This window comes from Festucalex cinctus, chromosome 9, assembly GCF_051991245.1.
Source record: "Festucalex cinctus isolate MCC-2025b chromosome 9, RoL_Fcin_1.0, whole genome shotgun sequence".
Taxonomy (NCBI): domain Eukaryota; kingdom Metazoa; phylum Chordata; class Actinopteri; order Syngnathiformes; family Syngnathidae; genus Festucalex; species Festucalex cinctus.
The window spans coordinates 15,652,510-15,679,860 of record NC_135419.1 but is presented as its reverse complement, the minus strand read 5'-3'; the positions used below and the strand labels follow the sequence as shown (position 1 = coordinate 15,679,860).

Genomic DNA, 27,351 nt, shown 5'->3' with positions numbered 1-27,351 from the left:
GGGTGCACTTGCACACATGGAATCAAATTGGTCACTTCGCCCCCATTCAAGTGGACTGTAACAACTCAGCTTTACCCTTTATCTGTTGAATCAGGGTGATCATTTAGTGACTTATTCCTTTGCACAGCTGCTCTACATTTTATTCGCATTGGGTATGTGAAATCCTACTGACTGACTGACCAATCAACATACCCACCAACTAACTGAGTAACTAAGTAACAACCTACTCACCAACTGACCAGCCAGCTGGCTGACAACCCAACACTTGCCTACTAACTAACTGACAGACCAAATAGCTGGCCAACCAAGTGACCAAGTGAAAAAGCGACTGACTAACCAACAATCTCACAAACCCCAACAGTCGACCAACTGATTTACCAACAACTTAACGACTAACCATACTACTGACTAAAACTAACCAAATAACTAACAGACTACCAACAAACTGACCAACAACCTAACTGATTAACCAACTGACTAATGCAATTGATTATCAAACTAACTACCAGACTAACCAACAAACTGACCAACAACCTAGCCAACTGATTAATCAACCGACTTAATGACTAACCAAATTACTGACTAAAACAAACCAACTACCAGACTGACCAACAAACTGACCGACCACCCAGTCAACTGCTTAACCAACCGAATTAATCACTAACCAAATTACTGACTAAAACTAACCAACTACCAGACTTACCAACAAACTAGCCAACTGATTAACCACCAGACTTAATTCTAACCAAATTACTTACTAAAACTAGCCAACTAACTACCAGACTAACCAACAAACTGACTAACGACCTCGCCAACGGATTAATCAATCGACTTAATGACTAACCAAATTACTGACTACAACTAACCAACTAAGTCCCAGAGTAACCAACAAACTGACCGACCACCCAGCCAACTGCTTAACCAACCGAATTAATGTCTAACCAAATTACTGACTAAAACTAACCAACTAACTACCATACTCACCAACAAACTGACCAACAACCTAGTCAACTGATTGACCAACTGACTTAATGACTAACCAACTTACTGACTAAAACTAACCAACTAACTACCAGACTAACCAACAAACTGACCAACAACCTAGCCAAGTGATTAACTAACCGAATTAATGACTAACCAAATTGCTGACTAGAACTAACTACTAGACTCACCAACACACTGACCAACAACCTAGTCAACTGATTGACCAACTGACTTAATGACGAACCAACTTACTGACTAAAACTAACCAACTAATGTAACTAACAAACTAACTACCAGACAACCAATAAACTGACCAACTAGCAAGCCAACTAATCAATCAATCAATCAATCAATCAATCAATCAATCAATCGACTAAATATCTAACTAAGCAACAAATTGACTAACCGGACAACCAAACTTGTTGGCTAATATACTAACTGACCAACCAACAGATTAACAAACTAACTGGCAAACTAAAGCAACTAACCCAATGGCTAACTGACTAATTAACATCAAGCCAAAGGTCTGCGCGAGTTCAATGGAAAGCAGCGTCATTATTCTGGAAATCAGCTCAATAATGTGGCAGACACGACATATTCACGGTCAGGCATTGTTGGTTTATTGCCGATTGGCTGCCATCTCGGGCTCATTAAAAAGCGTGTGATTCAGTGCTTTTATGTAACGAGCTTGTCAGGGTGAGTCACAGGTATTCTGCATCGCAACCAAGTGTGGGAGGGGAAGTGTCTGCAACAGCACGCACTTTATGACTGGCTACACTTTCCATCATTTCTTATCCTTGCTGGTGAGTTCTTTGTTGATCCGTTTCTATTTCGATTGTCTTAAAACTGTCAACAAGCTCAAAACAAAGAAAGGAGAAATATCATCAAGTTTCAATCTTAATGGCTCCCCCCTACAGTTGTCAGAGCCTAAATTGAAGTCTATGAATGTATAGTTTGTGCTAAATTAAAGATTTGTTTTGTAATATCATCTCGATGTTAACGTTTTCGTGTCCACCAAAGTTTGTACAGGCAATTCTCAGTAGTAGCGTTAGCAACAAAGCTAGCACAAACAACTCTGCTTGTATTTTATGATCGTCAACACTTTCCAACTTGAGTTATTGTCAAGTATTTTACACCTTAGCGACTTTGTCACAAATCTTCTCAGTTTACGACCGACTTCTGCTCATTTCTTAAATTTTCAATCTCGAACGAGAAACAATCGCTTCAAGTCGAGAGTTGGGTAATGTTCTCGATGTGTAGGTAAACGTGCTAAAATTTCATTCTAAGCTCACCAGTCATAAACTCTCAATAACAAATTACAATTCCTTATTAAGATTTTGAAGCAAGTGAAAAGCTCTCACACACACACACAAAAAACAATTTGTCTTGAAATATTTAATCCTACTTGGATTTGAGTTATCGCAGCGCACTAATAAAAGCAATCAGGGACACAATTGTGGTTCTAATTGTTTTACTCTGACATATTTCTGCTTTCATTCGTTTTTGAGCTGCCAGCTGCGACATGACTAATCGACAGATCCAATGAAATCTCCCCGCGAGTGTGCAAAACGTCCGTAATGGATTTGATTAAGGAATCTTTGAGTGCAACGGAGCGGCCAAATGTGCTCCTGCAGTCTTTATATCACCATCTTGTTTGGCCTTTTCTTCCCCCGCAAAACAGATTCCCGGCCCGGACGAGACGTTTAATTACGCCTCTTGATCAATGTGACGTTCCCCGCGAGTTAAAGACGTTTCACAGCTGAATCTCACCCGTATCGATCGTCGGGTTGTGCTTTAATAAAAAAGTCTGGCGTATGTAATCCTGGCGTGACGGCTGGGGTGAAATATCGATCAATTTCAGTTTTTTTACGCCGCGGGAAAATGGGAGACTCGCACTTTTATTTGAAGGATGTATACGTGTCATAATTACTATGAGGACACGATGTTCTGGCTGACCCATGAGCTAAAAAACAGGTCATTCCCACTTCGGATAATCATCGATTTGAGCATTAGACATGGTGAAGCAGCAAGTGGCTCGTTGTGCGATGAAGGTTTTTCTCTGTTCTTAGTAACAGTCGGATGTTTGTAGTCATTTTTAAGTACAAGCTGCAGCTGTCGTTCTAGTCAGGAATGATTGAAAATCATCACCTACAAATGTGATCCTGATTTAAAACATGCAACTTCATCACAAACATATATTTACAATCCTGCTCACAAACATAAAATTGTAATCACACATATGATGGCAATTCTGATCGTAAATTGTGATCCTGCCCACAAACTTACAATTGTGATCTGGATTGCAAACATACAAGTATGATAATTATCAAAAATGTACAATTGTGATCCTGCTTACAAACATACAATTGTGATAAGGATCACAAGTGTACAATTACTACACTGAGACCTGGACCTGCTTCCAAACACACAATTACCATTCTGATTTAAAAATAATAATAATAATAGAATTGTACAATTGTACAATTCGTGCTTACAAACCGACAATTGTGATATGGATCACAAGCATACTATTACAATCCTGATCAAAAATATACAATTGTGTTCAAGCTTACGAACATACAATTGTGATAAAGTCACAAACGTACAATTACTATGGTGAAATGGGAACCTGTTTACAAACACACATTTGCAATCCTGATAAAAGAAAATACAATTTTCATCAATTCATACTTATAAACATACAATTGTGATCTGGATCAAAAACATACAACTGTGATCCTGATACAAAAAAAAAAAAAAAGAAAAGAAAAGAACAAAAACATTCATTTGCGACCCTGCTCACAAACACACAATTGTGATCCGGATCACAAACATACAATTGCGATCCTGATTTAAAAAAATAAAAAAAATAAAAAAAATACACAATTGTGATCCTACTTACAAATATACAATTGTGATCTGGATCACAAACACAACACAATCACTGCAATCATCGTGATGATCACAATCACACAATTACCATCTTGACCACGTTGCATGCTGTATGATCAAGATCCTGATCACAAACATACAATTGTTCTCAGTGACTATGAACTATGAGTGTTCAAAATAACAAAGATGAACCACATGCTGCTTCACCAAGCCTCAAGACACAACTATCTGATCCCACATCGCAGGATGCTCCCACAAACCTCCATTACAAACTGCTATACTATGCACAGTGCACAGTGCATATCGACATGTACTAGTCTGCTGAGTGCACACAGAAGGCATCATGTGAATAACGCACTCGTATGAAGGGAGTCTATTGACTTGCTTGTTGGCTTAGCAAGGATTTAGTGCAGTGCTGCTCTTTCCTCCATTTCACTCACACACTTAACATGACACACACACGCACAGCAAGGGACAAATCCGCCTACCTAAAAAAAAAACCTTCTTAAAAGATGCCGCATGAAACCTGCTGCTTACTGTACTAGCGCGACGATGGGGACCGCAGTGCATATATTTCGCCATCGCACGGCTGTCTAATTAGGTCAGTGTGATCCTGGCGTTCCCATGGCAACCAATGCGTGGCGAGAGGAAGGGATGGAAGGAAGGCGGAGGAGACCGCTGGAAGTGACTGAGCAGGTCGCTAAGTGATGCGAGGATGTGTGCGTGTTTAACGGATGCGAGGGAGTCGTCATCGGTTGGGAATGGGATGACTTCAAGTCACCAATTTACTGCGAAGTGCATGCAGCAGACGCTACATTAGGAACGACTGTCCGATCTAATAGGATCCATGACAAAGACAGTCATTAAGATTTTTTTTTTTTTTGTGGGTCAGACATATCTACCAAATTCCATGTTCCCAAGTTAGGCTTAATTTCTTTTAAGTGCCACCAAAATTGACCCTTAAATGGCCAATTATTAGCTGACTGACTTTTCAGATAGTTTCTTGAGAGTTATTTGTGGGTCTACTCATGACAGACACGCCCAGCAAATTTCACGTTGCTAAATTAAACTGGCTTCAGGAGATATATTTTCTATGAAAAATAACTGAAAATGACCAAAATGATCCTAAAAATGGCCACTTAAAACCAAAATGATCAATTGCTTGTGTGTATTTGGCCATGACTTCTTGAGTTTTTTGTGGGTCTACTCATGACAGACATGGCTACCAAATTCCATGTTCCCAGCAGGCTCGTTATTTTTTTAAGGACCGCCAAAATTACCATTAAATGGCCAATTCTTAACTAAATGATGTTTCAGACATGGCTTCTTGAGAGTTTTTTTTTTGTGGGTCCACACATGGCAAGAGATGCCTCGTCCTACCAAATTTCACATTGCTAAGTAAAACTGGCTTCGGGGGATACATTTTCTTTGAAGAATCCCCGGCTGAAAAAAATAACCACTTAAAACCAAAATGGTTGACTGACTGTGTGTATTTGACCATGACTTTTTGAAACTTTTTTGTGGGTCTACTCATGACAGACATGTCTACCAAATTCCATGTTCCCAAGTCAGGCTTCATTTCTTTTAAGGGCCACCAAAATTTACCCTTAAATGGCCAATTATTAACTGAATGTCTTTTCAGAAATGGTTTCTTGAGAGTTTTTTGTGGCTCTACTCATGATAGACATATGCGTATCAAATTTCACATTGCTAAGTGAACCTGGCTTCGGGGGACACATTTTCTTTAAAGAATCCCTGAAAATGACCAAAATGATCCTAAATAATGGGCACTTAAATCCAAAATGGTCGACTGCCTGTGTATACTTGGTCGAGACTTCTTGAGACCTTTTTTGTGGGTCTACCCATGACAGACATTGCTACCAAATTCCATGTTCCAAAGTCAGGCTTCATTTCTTTCAAGGACCACCAAAATGAACCTTAAATTGCCAATTCTTAACTAAATTATCTTTCAGACACGGTTTCTTGAGAGGTTTTTTTTTTTTGTGGGTCTAGTCATCATAGATAGGCCTACCAAATTTCACCTTACATTTTCTTTGAAGAATCCCTGAAAATGACCAAAAATGATCCTAAAAATGGCCACATAAAACCAAAATGGTCAACTGCCTGTGTGTATTTGGCCATGAGTTCTTGAGAGTGTTTTAAAAAAAAAAAAAAATTTGTGGGTCTACTCATGATAGACATGGCTACCAAATTCCATGCTCCCAAGTCAAACTGGTTTCATTTCTTTTAAGGACCACCAAAACTGACCCTTAAATGGCCAATTCTTAACTACCGGTAAATGACTTTTCATATATGGTTTCTTTTGAGTTTTTTGTGGGTCTACACGTGGCAGACATGCCTACCAAATTCCATGTTCCTAAGTCAAACTGGTTTCATTTCTTTTAAGGACCACCAAAATGACCCTTAAATGGCCAATTAATTCTTGACTAAATGACTTTTTAGACAGGGCTTCTTGGGACTTTTTTGTGGGTCTACTCATGACACACATATCTACCAAATTTGTTGTTGCTAAGAGAAATTAGCTTTGGTGAATACATTTTATTTCAAGGATTCCTCAAAATGACTAAGATAACCCTTAAAATGGCCACTTCAAACCAAAATGGAAGACTTCCTGTGTCTTTTTGGGTATTGAGACTTTTTTTGTGCATCGACACGCCCACAAAATTTCATGTTGATCAGTGAACTGGAACTTTCCCATTTGCAAAAAAAAAAAAAAATCTCAGCATTATTATTATGATTAGAAGTGCGGAGGTCCACAGCTGCAGGGCCCATCACCTCCACTGCATGTCACAACTACCACATACACGTCCATTTGATTTTACATAAAACTCACACGCACACAAACACACAACTCATAAAGATGTGTTGCAGTTGATTGTATGTGACAAGCCCCCTTTCATTAAATGCACCTGGGGGGGGGTCCAAATACATATCCACATGGAGGGTGAAGCAACATTGTAAACACAGAAGACTTGAGGACATTTTCGGCCGATGAGGACAACATCAACAACTCACAAGTTCCAAGTAACACCTTGGAGCAATCTTGGAATTTACTGAAATAGGCTGAAAAGGAGCCGATGGGATTGTTGAGTAGAATATTTATGTTATCATTTTGTATTATAGTGTTACGTTATTATATATCATTGTTTAAATGTTCATACTATATTGTTTATCCTACATCACACTATATTATAAATTACAGTGGACCTCTGCTATCCCTAAAAAAGAATAAAATAAATAAAACTATTGAACATAAAGTTTTTCAAAAAATTAATAACTAGCAAATCTTTGAGTGTCGAACCGCGAGTAATTGTAATTTAAAAATTAAAGTCATGAAAATATTATATTTTTATGGGTAGTCATCTTTGGATATATATTTATTGTAATTTTTCCATATTCAAATATCTATGTGCATGTAAATTAATATTGACAACTCTTATTTTGTACTGTACTTGTATTTTAATTTTATTGTATTAATTATTCATATATTTATATTGCACAATATATTGCATATTGTCGCTGCTATGTGAAAAACAAATGTCCATTTTTGTCATTTTTTACATTTTTATGTTTTTGCAGACATCCCTTCTTAATGATATTAATAACCATTAATAATAATTAATAATTAATTAAATGTATAATATAATATAATATAATATAATATAATATAATATAATATAATAATAAAATACAATATAATAAAATAATTAATAACAATAACAATGAATAATAATTAATAATAATTAATAACAATAAAAATAATCTTAATAATCGCGCAGGTCATATTTTCCAGATTTTCAAGAAATTCAAAATATTGAACCATTTGCATCATGAGCAAAAAAAAAGAAGACAGGCAATTATTTTAATAGGGTGACGAAATTAATGTTTGTCTTCCTTTTAAAATCAGCAAAAAATTGGCCAATTTTTTTGCTGATTTTGTTTTTATATATACTTCCTAAAAACATAAAAATGTACAAATTAAAAAAAAATGGACATACGTGTTTTTCCACATAGCAGCGACGATATATTACACATTACTAATAAATATATGAAAAATAATGAAAGTATCAAATTAATTATAGACAAAATATTAACTTTTTATTGCTATAATGGGCTAAATAAGTGAAGTATCCCTTTAAATCATCAAAAGATTTTGAGAATTTCACAAATTTTCCAACCGTCCCCATCCAAAAAACAATCATAATGTCCTTTGCCATCATATGTATAAATATCCACCCAAAAAAATCCCAACACAGCCAAAGAAAGAAATGCGGCCCTGACCTCGATCGCTGTCGTACAGGTAGGCGAACTTGTCCCACTTGTAGTACTCGATGAGGCTGAGCAGCGGCCCCTTGATGTCGGGCCTCATCTGGATGATGAACTGCTGGTTGCCATCCAGCGGGAAGCTAGGCGTGATGAAGGACACGTGCAGCGTGCCGCAGAAGGACGTGATGGTGTTGACCGACTTCTTGTCGTAGAAGCCGAAAATGGCGTAGACGCCCCTGGAGAACTGCGAGCAGACTGCAACGCACAGAGACAATAAAAAAAAAAAAAAAAACAAGCGTTAAAGGTTTGTTGTTTTACATCCGTCCGTTGGCGCGCCTCGGGGATCCGACATGTTCGTCGTGTCTGCCGGCTGATTAATTGATTTGCGTCTTTTAGCTGCGCCGGGGGACTGCTTGTGCTAAAGAGGACATATGCGGGACAAAGTCACTAAAAGCCACTAAGCCTGCTGAAACTCAAGAATGTTCGCTTTCTTGCTCGTTTGCTTCTTAGGAAACGGCAACAGAAATTGTTTGTCCCATTTTAGGGTGAGAGCAAATCGACATCTTCATAATATTAATAAGCATTAAGAATAATTAATAATTAATTAAATGTATAATGTAATAATAAAATATAATTAAATAATCCATACTACTACTAATAATAATAATAATAACAATACACCTTCATAATAGTAATAATCATGAATAATAATTAATTACATTTATAATATAATAAAATATAATTAAATAATTACAACTACTACTACTACTACTACTACTACTACTACTACTAATAATAATAATAATAATAATAATAATAATAATAATAACAATACATTTTCTGTACTTACTCCTCACAAGGGGCACGGGGACAATAATAATAATAATAACACAAAATTAATTAATAATAATAATGGTAATAATAATCATAATAATCTTAATAAATCGCCAAAGTCATTTTTTTCAGATTTTTCAAGAAACTAAAAAAAAAATTAACCAAAAAAATTGCAAAAAAAAAAAAAATGAATTTGGCAATTATTTTAAGAGGGTGGCAAAATTAAAGTTTGTCTACCTTTTAAAATCAGCAAAAAATTTGCAGATTTTTTTTAATCATTTTATTGTCATATATACTTGTATATTTATATATCAAATGCTCTGCCTTGTATTTCATATTGTTGTTGTGGTATGCTTTATGGGATGAAAAAACAAGTTATTTTATTTACTACTTCTTTTTTTTTTAATTAATCAACCAATTATTCGGTTACCTGAAATTTATTTGGCGCAATATCGAAATTGGCATCAGCCTAAAAAAAAAAAAAAAAAAAAAAGCCATATTGATCAGGCCCTTTTAGGTAAGTGTGACATCTTATAAGTGTGTCTGTTTTGTAGAAAAATGTCTGTAAAAAATGTAGAAATTTCCAGAAGAAATAACATAATATTTACCGTATACAGCCAAGAACTTCAAAGGAAATTCTACACAACAACATATTTGCGTTTTCAGTGTGAAACTGTACAAGAGTCAGAAAAATTTTATTTTCACAAAAATTTAGGAAGAAATACATTCTTAAAATGAAGAATTTAGTAGGAAATGTACGAAGCATTGCCCATTTTTGTCTCGTGATCCTCACGCTAGTGACATATTAGCAAGTTCTTTGTAACCTTTGCGGTCTTGCTTGAGAGCAATGATGCCGCATGTAATCTGCATTTTCCTTCCCGTGATTTGCGCAACATCCCCCATACTGTTGACTTTGCAAAAATCCTGCCCGCTGTATAATTTACGAGCCGTGGTCCGGCGCGTACGCCAAAGTGGCTTCTTCCGACATCCAACATTCATTATGCAGCGAGCGCCGCTTTTTGTTTGCAGGAAACGCGCAGAAGAAAACGTTTTCCGCCGGCCGTTTCTCAAGCGTTACCCCGCCGGGGTCAGCGGATTAGCGTGTCGCTCGTGCGGCTCGTATCGATCGCATGTAGCTTCATCAGCTTTATTGACCGCGCTGTGGTGTAATTAACGTAATGAGGCATTTCTTCTCGTGCAATATCATGGGAATGACTTGCTGACACGGGCAACTGGAGTCCATTGAGAGGAGATCGGAGGCAACCCGAGAGGGAAGCCTGCCAAAAAATGAATCTGAGAGCTCTGCAATCAAAAGCATGTTTCATGAGCTTTTTGCTTTTAACAAAAAAATTGCGCAATCTGTGTCTATTACATAAATTTAGCAGTTAGAATGAGCACAATCTTTGTCTTACAAATATTAAGGATTTGAGTTTTGAATACTTTAAAGTTAATATTTTGTATGAAAAAAGTTTGAAGTATAAATTGTAGCAAAAAATGTGCACGATCCTACATTATTAGTTTGATGAGGTTAAGCGTAAGCTTTAATTTCTTCAGTTAAAAAAAAAAACCCTGACATTTCGACACAAATTGTACCAAATAAATTTGCACGAAAATCTACGAAGAAAATGAACAAAAAAAAAACGGGTTTTATACGAATTGAGTTGAAAATTGTACAAAAATGCACTGTTTTTTTCCTCGAGAAAATTTAGCATAAAATTGTTTTTAAAAAAATAATAAATTCTGAAATTGTACAAAAATGCGCATTTTTTTGTCAACAATTTTGTATGAAATATTACAAAATTGAGCAGAAATTTAGCATAAAATTGTTTTAAAAAAATAATAAATTCTGAAATTGTACAAAAATGCATGTTTTTCTCAAAAAATTTATATGAAATTGTACAAAATTGAGCAGAAATTTAGCATAAAATTGTTTTTAAAAAATAATAAATTCTGAAATTGTACAAAAATGCATGTTTTTCTCAAAAAATTTATATGAAATTGTACAAAATTGAGCAGAAATTCAGCATAAAATTGTTTTTAAAAAATAATAATAAAGTCTAAAATTGTACAAAAATGCATGTTTTTTTCTCAAGAATTTTGTACGAAATTGTACAAAAATGAGCAGAATTGTGTTCCAAAAATTTTGTAAGAAAATGTACAAAAAATGCATCCTCTTTTTTCCTTATAAAAATGTAGTAAGAAATCACCCCCTCCCCCCAAAAAATAAATAAATAAATAAATAAATAAATAAATAAATAAATAAATAAATAAATAAATAAATAAATAAATAAATAAATAAATAAATAAAATCATCCTTATGATCTCTAACTGCATTATTTGGAGAAAATTATAATGAAATCATTGGTGCCAGAATTTAGTGGGAAGTTGCACAAAAAAAATCACAGAAAAATTTGCACATGCTTTGTGCACTTACATAATAAATTTGGTCGAAAATGGTACTCATATGTATTTAATATGACATTTTACTAAAGAATATCATATATTCTTGTGTACTCACAAGAATAATATAAGATTGTATAAAAATTGTGAATGCTTTAATTTTTTTTTGTACAAAACCCAACAAAATAGTTCTTTTTTTTCATTGTCTTGCAGCCTAAGAAGTTCCCGAGATGTATTTTTTGAGGGTCGAAACAAGTCAATCTGGCACAATAAATAAGTCGGGGACGCTTAATCGCTGGCTGGCAGAAAGAGTGAAGGATTGTGGGAAAAGCCATTAGGCCTTTGTCACATGTGACTGCCTCTCAATGAATCCTGCTCACAAATCCCTCCTCACACTCGCAACAGCTAAATGACGATTATTTCTCAAGTCCACGTACAAAATGTTGAACCGTTTCGCACACTTCACTGAGAATTTTCATCTGTATGCCGTCTATATAATTTATATCATATACAATATTTAAAAAATGGCCCCCGGGCCATCAATTGGACACCAGTGCATGAGGCCTTTGTCACATGGAACTCTTTTACGGTTTAGGTCACCTCACTTGAAAGACTCGAGAACGACATACCGACGTATGACGCTGCATGTTTTGGATGGACGGATGGATGGACGGACGGACGCTCTGGCGCTTTTGTCACCTTGCAAGGAGGTGAGCGGCGTGAAACAAATTTAGCCGTTCCAATTAGCTGTCCCGCTTTTTAGCAGCATGACACCCAGAGGGCCTCGTCGTCTCCTTTTACGCTGCTGTTTATGCTGATCAAAGAGTGCATTTGCATAAATGATCATGAAACAGTCACCTTCACCTCACCCCAACACGCCGCGCAAGAATATAGGTCGGGACGAAAAGAAATGGCAAAAGCTTCTGTCGGGAATTGTAATCTACGAATTCACGGTTACACAATTTTTGTATAATTTTTGTGTTCTCAACAGTATTTCGTGTGAATATACAAAATGTAGCACAATAAAAAAAATTGCAGGAAATTCTACAAAAAAATATTTGAGTAGGGAAAAACATCCAAAATTTTGTTGCATTTTTACAATAACTTAAAAAAAAAAAAAAAAAAAAAAAAAAAAGCTTCATGAGAAATTTTGTATGGAATGTTAGTAAAATTTGACACAGTATTGTGTTCTGACATTTAGTATAAATTTATACTAAAATTTACACACACAAAAAAAACTAAATCTTGATGCTCTCACAAGATAACAAATAATTTAAGAGATTTTTACCCCCCAAAAATATTGGTGTACTCGCAGGAAGTTAGTGGGAAATTGCACCAAAAAAAAAAAAAAAAAAAAATCGCATTTCAGTTTGAAGAGAAATTAGTGGGAAATGTTAGTAACATTTTGCACAGTATTGTGTTCTGACAAAGATTTTGTATAAATTTACAAACAAAAAAAAACTAAATGTTGATGCTCTCACAATAATTTTGTTAGAAATTGCACCCCAAAAAAAGAAAAAAAACAAAACAAAAAAAACAATAATTGAGTTCAAAGAGAAATTTTGTAGGAAAAATAATGTGTTCTGACAAAAATTTTCTATAAATTTATACTGAAAATTTACACACAGAAAAAAAAGCTACATATTGATGCTCCCACTATAATTTTGTTAAAAATTGTAAAAAAAATAAAATAAAATAATAATAATAATAATAATAATAATAATAATAATTTGGTGGGAAAAGTATCCAAAAAAAAAAAAAAAGATTATAATCTTTCTGTTCACTGAAAAATTGAATAGGAAATAGTACTAAAAATGGGTGTGGTATTATTGTGTTGTGCCCCAAGAATTCCGATCAACTTGTACGCGAGGTGTCAAGACATCCCATTTGACTATTTTTGACGTCTTTCCATATCCCATTTGCACGCATCAATGATGAGCCACCTTCACATGCGTGTCTTGCATCACTCCGGAATTCCACGACAAGACGCTCAAATGTGCCCCCCTGCTGTAAAAAACCCTTCTCTGTGAGGACGAGAGCCGATCTTGTTGCCATGGCGACACCATCCCACACACACTTTCGACCAAAGGACACTTGCATGAATCAACCTCATTTAGCTTGTGTGGATGGACTGATAATGGAAGACAAACTGACCCTGTGAGCAGTGCTAAAACGATGAATCAGCACACACGCGCACTAACAAGTGCGAACACGCACACACATGCATGTCGGTGACACAGCAGTGTGAACAGATTTGACTCTTGTCCCACTCAAGCACTGCGTCGCCATGGCAACAAAGAATTTATTTCGATGTGTAACTGATCTAGGACCAGCTAACACATGGACTGCTGTGTCATCTGATACAGTGGCCACAATCCAGTTATTTATTTAATTATTTTTCAATTTCGACCTCGTCTGCGGCATCCAAACAAGCCCAAAGGAGCGTTTTGTTGCTCTCTTAGGTTTCATTTGCGGTTAAAGACCCGAAGAGGCTAACCGGCCGGTCGATCAGCGTTTGCGCACACAAGCCACAAGGCTCAAAGTCACAACAGCGCAAAGGGATACTTGACTCTTAGAGCCATTTTCAGCAGCTGTAAAGAAGTGAATATTTTGTCTATAATTAATGTAGTAACTTCATGATTTTTCATGTACAATTAATAATTAACTAATGATGGCATCACCTGTGCTGAGGAAGTAGGTAACGGCCAATCATGACTCACCTGTTTTCTGGGTTTGGTCAGCAAACTGAGATATGATTGGTTGTTACCTACTTCCTCAACACAGGTGATGTCATCATCAGTCGACAGCAAGAGTAAAAAATAGTTTTTAAAGCTATTAATTGTACATGAAAAATAATGAAGTTATCGAATTAATTCTGGACAAAATCGGAACTTTTCACTGCTGAAAATTGTTCAATGAGTCAAGTATCCCTTTAACGAAATCATGACATGTTTTACCAGAAGAAAAATGCAATGTTATCAGTAAAAAAAAAAGTGCAAATGCAATTATTTGTGAGGAATAATATTTAATATGTCAAGGAAGAAATGAGAATAAAATTGTAATGTTACTATATATATATATATATATATATATATATATATATATATATATATATATTTTTTTTTTTTTTTTTTTTTTTTTTTTTTTAAAGTGCTATGTTATGGAGCAAATATTCTAAGAATGAAGTTGAACTTTTTTTCATGTAATATTCTGATATTCACCGGTTTATTTCTTGTTTTAAAAAAAAGACCTGGCATCAGAATTATATATCAATTATTGTAATATTATAACTGTATTCACGTAAAATGATGAGTTCTTCCTCATAATAATAGTGACTGTTGACTCGGAATATTCCAACTATTAATGTTTTTGTTTTCCCCCCTTACAGGATTATATATTTATTCCCATAAAAATTGAGATTTCTTCATAAAAAATTATCTCATAATACCAGTAGTAATATGAGATAATATTAGATATCATATTACTAGTAGTAATATGAGATAGTAGTAGTAATAATATTAGTAGATAATAATAATAATAATAATAATAATAGATAATAGTAGTAGTAATTTACTACGTAATCATATCAAATGATGAGTGTCTCATAACGCTACGTTAGTTACATAAAATTCATTTTTCTCATAAAAATGCATCTTGTAATATTGCAATTATTCAAGTAAAATAATGACATTTGTCTTCAAGTAAAATCGTAACTTTCTTTCATTCGTGCACTTTTTCCCACAAACAAAAAAAGAACGTTCTTTCTAAGAATCTTGTGAGATTATTGACATAAAATTAAATGTATAATCTAAAAATCATTAAATCTGAAAAAAAAATGTTAATTCATGTCCATACAGTGTAGTATTTCATTATTCGTGCAATTATTCTCTCGTAGCTATGACTATTTTGACCCATAAGTCTAACAATATTCATGTAAAATTACATGTTCTATTTTAAAATAGAACATATTACACGTAATACTGTAGTTATTTCATCAAATGTATACTTGTTTTTCTCTCTTATTTACATAAAACACATTCAAGTTTTTTTTTTTTCTTGTGATACTATGATATTCATGTAGGAGACTTTTTTTCATGTAATATTACAAGTAATATTATTTTTATTTTGCGTACAATTTGCTGGGCTTCTTTTTCTGCATGAAATAGAAAAATGAAAAAAAAACATGACTTCTTTTTATAATTATGATGATATTGTGATAGTTGACTTTTTTTTTTTTTACACTCTTTTAATGCTTTATTATGACCGAGGTAGCCCATCCTATGAGGTAGTGCATTTCTGGGATGTTGCCGTGGCGACTGTCGGCTATATTAAAAAGAAGAAGGACTTGTGGGAGATGTGACTGGCGGCCACACTGGCTTGATTTTTTTTTTCCTCCTCCTTTGAGCCGTCCTTCCGGCAGCTGCTCTCGACAAGAACACTGCAGCTCAGTTCTTGTCAACTTCTATCGCCAAACCCCCCTCGCTCCTCTTCCCCCGCCTCCTCCTCGCCATCGCTCTCCTTTTGTGCACTGACCTGTTTCCTGGAGGCGTTCTGATGGCCTGCGACGAAGCCTTCGCAAGCGACTTCACGCGCAGCGCGGCGTAGCGCCCCCTAGTGTAACGTCACTTTCTTTTGATGGTGGCCTCGTTTAGATTTAGAAGTAGGAAGGAGGGGACGGGGGGGGTGTGACACCATGGTAACAGTCTGAAGCAAGCAGACTCTGATGTTTACTAGTATAGGATGCACTGAAAAAAATTGTCATAATGGCAAAAAAAGTTGTCTTATTTTATTGAAATATTAAATAAAATATTTTAAAAAATTAAAATTTTCATGTAAAATTGTGAATATTTCTACGATCACTACAGAATTCACGTAAAATTATGTTTTTTTTTGTCTTGTTAAATAATGGCATTTTTATCGTAATAGTTAGTAAAATACTTTTTTTCTCGTATTATGACAAAGTCATAAAATTTTGTGATAGACTGATGTTTTTTTCAATGCCGGTACCGATTATTAGCAGTCAAGGAGACCAATATTGTAAACCGATGTTCGTTTGCAGTAAATATTAGCATCAAAATTTAAAAAAAAAAAAAATCCTCACAAAAAGAAGTTGTCCTATTTTATTGAAATTTACAGAACTATTTTTTATCAAAAATAAGATAATTTTCATGTAAAATTGTGAATATTTCTACTATCACAACAGAATTCACGTAAAATTATGGGTTTATTTTTTATTTTTTGTCTTGTTAAATAATGCCATTTTTTATCGTAATAGTTGCCATTTAAAAAAAAATGTACTTTTTTTTGTCGGAATATTTTGACAAAGTCATAAAATTTAGTGATAGACAGATATGTTTTTTTCAAGGCCGATACTGATTATTAGCAGTCAAGCAGTCAAGGAGACCGATATAATAAAACGGTATTTGTTTGCATCAAAACAATTTAAAAAAAAAAAGAAAAAAAAAAAGAAGACTTTCTTTTACTTTTTAAACACAAAGAATTGACAGCTTTGTTTAAAAATTATAACAACAAATTGCAGGGACCTTCCAGGATCATCAGCATGTGTTAAGCTAAATTAAAAACTAAGCAAGTAAACAGTTCCCTAAAGTTTTCGACTGTAAATAAAGTTTTGTAAAATACTTTTTACTACATAATTTTTTTTATTTTTATTTTATTTTTTTAGTTTTTAAATATAATGTGCAGAGAGTTCCCGTGACTTCTTTCTAGCAATGTGACAATAGAAACTGGCAGCAAACCGCTAACTGGCTCGTTATTATTGCCACTTGTAAACTGCCGAGTGTTTACTGACATTGAAACAAAAAAGGAGTTTGCGATAATATTACGCTTTTTTGGGGATAAATGTTCAGCTGTATCAACAACAATACACCTGACTGAACTGTAAACAACTATCGATCGGGATACGTTGAATCGTGGCTACTTCCTGTCATAAAAACACGCAACGTACGCTCCGCGACCTTTTACGGAAATACCAAAGCGGACTCGGTGTGTCCTAATGATCTCGCAACAAACGGACAAGCGCCGCGCCGCGCATGTGAAGGATGGGGTTGCCGTGGCAACCTGAGTGGACTGACTCCGCTGCTTCTCTCCGCTTAACCGTTGCGGCTCTTTTTAGATACGGCATTTTGTTTAATAGCCTGATAGAGCCTAATTCAAATATTCAGCACTATCAGCTTCATTACTAGCACTGTGAAGAGGATTTATTTTTTATTTTTTTGCCAATCATTTAAAAGGGTCATCGAGTGGTGAGTCACCGTAACAAAAAAGTAGCTAATTAGCATAATAACCACCGACACAAAGACGACATGATCAGCAAGGCTAGCTGAAGTGCCAGAAGCACTTTTACATAGCGACCAAATCGCTACCATGTTCAAGCTAAAAGGTAATCGAAACTGCATTGTTAGCATACATTAGCTAACAAGATCACTAACGTTAGCTTGTGCTTGGAGTTGGGGGTTTTATATTTGGCAATGTCAAAAAGAAAACCTTCCATTGTCCTGCCAAGTGACACATACAGTAGCCTACACCTCCGTCTCATCTCTCTGTATGACCCCTGAGCCCGAGCTTTTATACGCTCCATTTGTCCATGGCCCCTCTACTCACTGTGACACATCATTCCATGTAATGCATGACATAAATACATAAATTACTGTGAGAATAAAACACACGTTGGCTGGAATGTGGAGCTGCGCAGGGTCAAGAGTAGAAGGCATCCGATGCCGTTAAGATTCCAATACAGAAGATTATTCATGGTATGAGACATTTTTTTTTTTAAGAGTTACTACCATAAAACATGTATCATATTCGTGGTTCTACAAAAATGGGGGTTTACAGTCACCCCTATACTATTACAACATTGCGCAACTTTCAATGTGTAAATGTGCTGTAGTCGATTGAATTTCAGATGAGAATTGATCAAATGCTAACATTTTGGCATGCTAACATATCAAAAAGGCTGTGTACAAAAAAAACAGATAGATTGCTAAGGATTTAAGACTTATGCAACAAAATGTTGCATTTGCACTGAACTGCAGTCATGTGGAACATAATGTACAAAATAAAACAGTAGCGCAATTTAGAGGCAGTTAAAAATGGTAATGTCCTTATTTGAAATGTATCAGTCTGATGGCCTGCGGAACGAAGCTATTTTGGAACCTGGTAGTACTGCACCGAATGCTGTGGAAACCTTTTAGCACAAAGTCAGGTCCTATATTCAATTAGAAAGAATGAAAGGCTAGCATGCTAGCTGTTGGAATTCCAAAAATGAACGTGAACAAAGAAAGAGAAACGTGAGTACAAAAACACAATGAGAGATTGATAAGGATTTTTACATTTTGCCGTGTTGTCCGGTATTATTTTTAATTAAAAAGGGATGAAATGCTAATATGCTAGCAAAAAAGGTACTGAAAAAACAGCAGATTGATAAGGATTTTTATATTTTCCACTATTACTACTATTTGAGGTGCTATATTTTTTTTAAGACAAATGGATGAAATGCTTATATACTAGCGGTTTTTAATCAAATGGATGAACGGCTAACATGCTCGCAGTTAGCATGCTAAAAATGTATGCTAACATAAAGCAAAAATAGTAACAAATGTTAAAGATTTTTAGATTGCTACAGCTACAAATGTTACCTAAAACAATATCCCATGACAATATTGGTTTTAAAAGAATAAAAAATGGATTAATTTGATGTGTATTTTGTTCATTTTCACACAGAATGTAATGAGCAAATTAGAACACGTCTCATTTCTGCAGCCTTCTTACTAGCGCATCTCCCGCTGTTTTGATAACAGCAGGGGTGCTCTTGAAACATCTGTCGACGCCAAAAGACGGGACAATCGTTTACGCATCGTTCCCAAAAGAACTCGGCTCGACTTTTTATGGCTTTCACCCACTCTGTCCTCGACGTTGTTTCTTATTTCTTATCTGCTAGACTGTGTGACCATCCACTGTTGGCGCCCCTCGCCATATGACCTCGTCCGAAAGGCCGACTTCATGATTTATGCCGCGCATATTTTAAGAGTAAATGTCGGTGGCCTCCGAGCCGGGGCAGCGGAGGTTCAGGGTTTCGGTTTGAGTGACAGCTGAGGCAGAGAGCGACGAGCAAAGAAGATAAAACAGTCAATGAAAAAGACCTAAAGTGATTGGCTGTAAACACTAAATTAACATGTGATAAATCGTACTTTAACAGGTGTTCAGAACATTTATGAATATTCTCCCATCCCTTTAAAAAAAATAATATGCAAAGAAAAGACTGAGCCTTGTGCTCAGTTAGCCTTCCACATTAAGGCAGCCAGCGAGTGAGCGCTCATCCGATAATTGGGGCGCTTCGCAAAAACGTCTCCAGAAATGAGTGACAAAAATCAATAAGCAGATCATCTTGTCTAAGTGTTAATCAATTTAAAGTTGCGTCTTTTATTCTCCCAGTCTTGAAACGGAATGACCAATGAAGGCATGTTACACTTTATAAAGATTCACAAAAAGACGATTCATTCTGAAATGTCGCTGTTTTTATTACGCTTAATTGCAGTGCAATCAATTAACAGATTCAATATCGGTCAAGGCACAAAATAACAGTCGTTTGGAATAAACGAGCTTTGGTTTTTCACTGTTTAAATGCGGCTCAGCGCCATCGCTCGACAGATTCAAAAGAAATAAGCTATTATTTTTTTCAGTCTCAAAATACATCGCTTGGTAGATATATTAAAGATAAAACGTGCATCTCTTTTCAGACTGTTAAGCTATTTTCTTCACTAAAACACAGCAAAATTGACAACAAATTTCACAAAATGTACTTTTTTTCTGGACAATAGTGTATATTATCTTTCTCATTCTAAATGTGCACTACTTCTGAAATTTTGCAATTATATCTGAAATGCTGTTGCCGTTTTTAATTACGTTTTATAGCCGCGCGATTAAATAACAATCAAGAACAAAATGTCCGCCTCAGTGGGGACATCTTTTTTTTTTTTCTCAGCATAAACGCCTTTAAAATGGCAAAACATCTGAAAGAGTTTTTATTAAAGTGCTTCACGATGCCCAACGGACTCTTTTAGGAGTCAGTTTAAAAAATGTGGCATCAGGTAAGGATACAACAGCAAGCCCCCGATGAATGCGTCCACTAGCTCGCTACCTAGCTAGCCTGAGTCATGTTGACCTTTCAAAGGACACAGCCTGAAGACGTGCACTTACATTTACGACACCCACACAAAGTTTAACAGTATAAACCAGACAACCACATCGAAGCTAATGACTTGCATGCATGCTAATGAAACCTTTAGCGTTAAGGTTATACTCGCATTGCTAACAAAACTTGTTGATTAGCAAGAAGAGCCCAAATGATTTTAAAGGGTACGTGTGGTAGATTTTTTTCCGCTTTGTGCGAACAGCAGCTCTTTAGTAAAGCGATTGTGTTTTAATTTTTATTATTTGCTGTAGTTTTGTTTTGCATTTTACTACGTTATGTTAAGTTGCCAGAAATTGCAAGCAAATCATGTTTTAATGATTGTTTGCTTTAATCTGGTTGATTTTGTTCCACATTTTTCTAGTAAACTAAATGAACACCACTGTCAATCTCTAATATGCTCAAGCCAAAAAAAAAAAAAAAAAAAAAGTTTGCCTTAATTTTTAGTGTTGATATTTGTCAACATGTTATGTAAATTAAATACACAAAAGTTGCTTAGCAGCTGCTAATATGCTCTGGAGAAAAAAATACTGTGCTTTAATTACTGTTGTTCATTTAGATGTGGCTGATTTGATTTTTTTCTAAATTAACACAAAAATTGCACAGCAGTCTTGACGTTCCAGCAAATCAATTAAGCTTTCATTCTTATCATTTGATTTGGTTTTAATTTTGTAAACATCATGTCAGCTGAAGAAATGCTGATATTGCACAGCAGTCTCTAATATGCTCAAGTTGTGCCATGCTGCCTTATGCAAAACTCGCTGGCTTTAATTCTTATTAAATGGTTTGATTTGGTTTACTTTTTGCTCTACAAAGTTCAATATTTGCTTTTATTAGACAAACTGAGGAAATGAAAATGTTTCCTTTAATTCTTATCTGATTATGATCTGTATCATTTTTAACATTTTGTCATCCTGTCAACGAAATAACACAAATTCCACAGCATCGCATGTGCTCAAGCAATGTAGTTGTGCTTTAATTCTTACTATATATGTTGATCTAATTTTTTCAACATTTTGTCTTTTCATGAATTTAATAAACACAGAAGTTTTGCTACACACCATAATGGGAGCTCTGTCTTATGCAATTAAGCAAAACTAATTGTGCTTTAATTCTTATCGTCGAACCATGACGACACTGAAAGCACATACTAGTTATACTGCAGTGTTTGTATGCTGAGCACTTTGATGATGGTCGCCCACTTGCATCAGGCTGCCCAGCGTGAGCGCGCATCCAGGAGACGGAGCTTTTTTTTATTTTTTTTATGCAAATGAAATGGATTGGACGCCAGCGAACACCAATCACAAGCGTTTGATTTATGTTGAAGGGGGCAGTCGCATAGCAACCAAGCGCCTCAACATGAACTATGTGGGGAAAAACGTTACGTAAAAACAATCCAAACGCATGCATGTGAAATATGACTGTAAAATAAAAAATAATGATCATAAAAATAAATTAATCTGCTGTTAGTTTATTTTTAATGATCAATATTTTTTATTTAAACATTTAAGTGTAATTGAATGTACATTAAAAAATATAATAAAATATATCATAGATATAGAAACCAGACTAAAACAATGTAGAACAATGAGAAATAAAGTGGTAGAAAAAAAATTAAATATGGAACAAGATTATTTAATGACTTGATGAATTAAAAGATAAAAAAAAATGGAATTTAAATATAAAAATTCAAATGTATGATTAATAGAAAAAATAGAAAAATATCATACTTAATTACATAAATAAAAAAATAATGACATAATGAAATTAAATAGAGTGTGTATATATATATATATATATATATATATATATATATATATATATATATATAAAAAACAAGTAAATGAATAAATAAATAAATAAAATACAAATAATTGTAACCGTGACTGCAAAAATGAACTAATGATAAGCATTTTTAAAATAATCAAATTTATAAATCCATTACAAAAAAATGTATGTAAAATTAAGATTACAATGCAATGAAATAAACTAAGAATATATATAAGAAAATAATAAAGAAAAATAAAATGGATAGATGGAAAAAAAATATTGCTTAAATAATATTTCAAAATAAATGGGGAAAAAAAATGAAATTATAAATGCATTACAAAAAAAATACAAAAAAAACAACAACCTAAAACAACTAAGTACAAACAAATAAATAACAAAACATTTTTTTTAAATGACAAAAATATATATTTTTAAATGGCTGAAAAATATCGGCTGTGGGCATCCACTGCTTCCCTCCCAAAACTAAATGGTTGACAATCCTGCTTGCTCCTCGATTGGCACCGGAGGATGCGCTCACTCAACTAAACTAGATGAGGATGATGAAGATGATGATGATGCTCTCGTTTGCCTCACTGACGACGAATACTGCGAGCTATGCATGGCGTTGTGGATGTGAAGGAATGAAAAGATGGATGCGGCCGTTGCCGTGGAAACCAACTTTACCCCCCCCCACACCTCCTCTCCCTTCTCGCCTCGCATCCATCCATCCATCCACACGTCCATACCATATGGCGCAATGCAATTTTTTTTTTTTTCTTTTTCTCAAAGCACTCACAGCAATTGGTGACGGCGAAGCTGTTGGCCACCTCCAGGTTGTCGATGTGAGGCGTCAGCCGGAACTCGGCCGTACCGAACTGGACCATGCCTATCCGGAAGGCGCTGTACTCTTGATCCGCGCCCCTCGGAAAGAGCCCCCCTGCACGGTTGGAAAGACACGCACCAGTCAGTCTTGCTAAAACGCAATGCGCTTCATTTTTTGTCGCACGTTTTTTTTTTTTCCATATTATTTGGGCGCACTCACCGATTTGGACGCTGGGCGAGCCTCCGTGCGCGCACCCCCACAATACGAGGAGGAAGGACACGGAGAAATGCACAATCTGCTGCATGGCCGCGGCGGTCCGCATCTACCGTACACACACTCAGGGAGGGGAGGCAGGAATATTCCAGGAGAGACGGACGTTTAAGGCGTTAAATCCCACGCATCCTTTTTTTTTGGTGGGGGGGGTGCAGCCGGGCGTGCAATTAACGACGACTAAGGTTGGCGGTGTTGGAGGAAAAAAAAAGGGGGGTGACCCCAGTAGTCGAGGAATAAAGGACTCTTTGCGATGGAGTGGCGAGCGCGGCTGATTCTTGCTCCGAGTGCGGCGCTCCTCTCTCAGCATCACCCCCCTCCCCCCCTCTGTTTCTACTCTCCCCTCCACTCTCCTCCTCAAGCCGAATGTTAATGAGGCGGCGGCCGAAGATTGCCGAAAGGAGAGCCGGCCGCGCGAGTGACGTCAGCCTCGCAACGCGCGCTTTAATGAGAGATGCGTTCAGACAGGGAAGTTTCTACTAGGGCCGAACAATTTGGGAAAATAATGTACCCCCGTGTCTTTCCCCTTCAAAAATAATAAATAAATAAATAAATATATATATATATATATATATATATATATATATATATATATATATATATATATATATATATATATATAGCGAGAGAGAGAGAGAGAGAGAGAGAGAGAGAGAGAGATTGAGATTTAGAGATCGAGATTCAGAGATCGAGATACAGATAGATTTAGAGAGAGAGAAGAGATTTAGAGACGGACGGACAGATAGTCAGACAGACAGACAGACAGACAGACTCTTCATTAATATCAATCCTAAAACAAATCATGTTAGGGTGTCTTTCAGCACCATGGATAGCAGAAAACTCTCAATGCATGAGTCCAGTCGAAGAAATTAGGGAACAATCTACCCTGGAGTTCGATAGGGGGGGGGGGACACACAAAAAGAAGAGTTTGGTAGGAAAATCTAGAAATGGATGAGTAAAGATTAGAAGAGTGCTGCAGCTTGAAGTATGGAGGTGTTTTGAATACATAACAGTCAAGTTGCAACGTCAAGCATCTCCTGACACGTGGGGGGTTTGAGTTCTTCAAACCAGCAGGGACGGGTCCCGGGGTCAGCAAGAGTGCTGAGGAAATCAAAGGGCAATGGTAAGAAAATAAAATAAAAAAGGAGGGGAAAGTATCAGAAAGGAGAAACAATGAAAAGAAAAAGTACAAAAAGGTTAGAGTCAAATTCAAGACTAAAAAATAAAAGTCTACCGCAAAAAGACAACTTGAGAAGAAGCTAAAAAGGGGAAGCAGACAGTAATGAAATAAGAAAAAGAAAAAAGTGAGAAATAAAAAAAATACACACACACACATATATACATATATATATATATATATATATATATATAAAACAAAAGAAGTCTCAAGTTTAAAAATAATAAGGCAAAGAAAAGAAATATAAGAACTAAGTAATGGTGAAATTGTATAAGAAAGAAAATCTGAATAAGAAAATTAAAATGACAAAAGTCAGAAGGAACAAAAGTAAAGCAGCGGGTAAAAGAAAGGCAGGTTCGCTCAGAGGAAATAGGAGAAAACTGAAACTGGAGTGAACAGAACAAAAACAAAAAAATCAGAAAATCAAGGAAAAAAAAAAAGTACCTATTTTTTCCAATTTTTTTTTTTTTTTTTTTTTTTTTAACTGTACTGCCGTCATTGCAGCATGAGACTTCAGCTGATGACGCTCTGCCCACCACGGACTGCATCCTGGCTTCCTGCGGGGCGGCGGCCTGGTGAGAGGTCATGTCAGATTAGTGCTCGCCCTGTGTGATATAGGTTAGCGCGCTCGGTTACTACACACACAAACACACACGTCCACTGTAGAAGCATCAAAGCATGTCAGCATCTATTACACAGGTCATCGTACTGCAGCACGGTGACATACTTAAAAGGTGGCCTCTAAGGGGCAATTTTATTTTACATGGTATTCTGACATCTGTTATGATATGCTGTTAAATTAATCTACAGCTGATTACAAGACAAATTGTTACCAATTTTGGTGGATTGCTTGGAAGTAAGAGAGGCAAAATGCAATGTAGGACTTGGCTGTGACCAGCAGAGGCGCTGTTGGTTCACACGCGCTGCGAAGCAGGAATTTGGAACATGAGCAAATTTCCCTGGTCCCACGTCAAATGTATATTTTTAAAGCAATTAATTTTACCCCAAATTCTAGAGAAATTTCAACTGGTGGCTCTAACTAGTAGATTTTCCTATCATATTAAAAAATTCTGAAACAATTCATGAATAATTTCACAAAAACCAAAATGAGATGTACAGTGTTCTAGTCATCTCTACGAATCAGCCGTTTTGTTTTCTCATTCCAGACCATGATAATATAAGCCACATGAATATGATAATCCACAAAAGCTACAATCTTCGCCACACTTTCAGCTTCTAGGTCGGTATCGGTCTTATTTCATTAAACTGTGACAACTAATCAATAATTATTTTAATATATGGTAAACAAACATTTTTCCCAGGATTTTAGTTACCTGCCCATTTCCAACATTGAAATTAGCCAGATTCAATTGTAACATTACAATTTAGGTCATTTACATAATTCCACCCCCAAATTAAGTTTCTGAACCCATGACTTGATAGCTAGGCTGGGTGAAGATCCGTTATTTTCAAGTGACTTTCACCAGACCCACAAATGAACAATTTTACCCAAAATTCAAAGGAAAATCCCCCACCCAATAAGAACACTGGCATGGAGTTCAAAACAATTCATTAAATTTACATAATACCGCCCCACACCAAGCCCATGATTTTGAAGCTTGGCCAGGTGAGCTGCTATTTTCAAGCAACTACAGTGTCTTTGTCAAAGCTAAAAGCTAAGCAAAGTTGCAGGGTAAGAAATACAGATTTGCAACATTAGCTCCTGACTGTTCGGTGAAGTTGACAAGTTGTCATGGTAACAAACGTCATATTATATTCAGCATTGGCCCCACAGTAGAGTGGGGTGGAAAATACACCTAGGCTGAAAGAAAAGGTGTAGAATTTGCTTTGTCTTGTTCATGAGGGTTATTTTTGATGTAAACAAACCGTAAACATTTCACATTTTCAGCTGTTGGGGAAAAACTTACATACAGTACGTCTCCTTTTCGGGGTCACATCAATGATAAGCATCCCGACGGCTTTCGGTGTGCATCACGTTACGTGAAAAGTCGTCTTTTTATTGAGATTTTGCTTGCAACCCGTGTACACAGGTGGAAAACATCACAGTGGAGGGGCGGCGGAGGGGCCTGCACTCAAGAGCAAAAATATTAGGGAAACCCCCACCCGAAAAATGTCTCGTTTAAAATGCCTAAGTAGATATATCTATATGTTCACACATGCATGCCTGGCCTGGCTTTTAAAAAACATGCAACTTAACAACAGAACGTTCGCTTGGCATGTTTGAAAATCAAAGAAATAAGCTCATGATAAATAGAAGCTATGTACATAATATAATATATGATATAAATATATAGAGTATATTTATATATAAGCCAGGGGTGGGCAAACCTTTTCCTCAAGGGCCAAATTTGATTTTCAAACAGACAACCACAGATGAGGGAGAAAAAGTATGAGAAAGTTAATTTGTAAATAATAATTTGTAAATGTTATTCATAAATGAATTATAAATTGTAAACATTTTTCAAATTTTAATAAATTAACCATCAAATATATATATTTTTTAAAGAATTGATGTGCATGTAACATTGTTAAATAATATTTGTGTGTGTGTGTGTATGTATATATATATATATATATATATATATATATATATATATATATATATATATATATATATATATATATATATATATATAATTTTTGTTTTTTTGGCAGGGGGTGTATTCAGAATTGGGGGGGGTACAT

The 27,351-nt window shown here is 35.6% G+C and overlaps 1 protein-coding gene across 5 annotated transcripts in view; it reads right to left on the bottom strand.

The window, feature by feature from the left end:
- gria2b (glutamate receptor, ionotropic, AMPA 2b) overlaps positions 1-23,799 on the bottom strand; it is a 49,220-nt gene extending 25,421 nt beyond the window's left edge. For 3 of the 5 annotated variants that reach the window (XM_077533099.1, XM_077533096.1, XM_077533097.1), the window contains exons 1-3: positions 23,418-23,799; positions 23,172-23,312; positions 8,179-8,418 (exon numbers count right to left, since the gene is read on the bottom strand). In XM_077533099.1, coding sequence (XP_077389225.1) covers positions 8,179-8,418; positions 23,172-23,312; positions 23,418-23,520 — 484 coding nt within the window. In that variant the 5' untranslated portion in view covers positions 23,521-23,799. The remainder of the gene's footprint in view (positions 1-8,178; positions 8,419-23,171; positions 23,313-23,417) is intronic. The other 2 variants (XM_077533094.1, XM_077533095.1) reach the window with 1 other exon arrangement.
- Between the last annotated feature and the right edge of the window lie 3,552 nt (positions 23,800-27,351).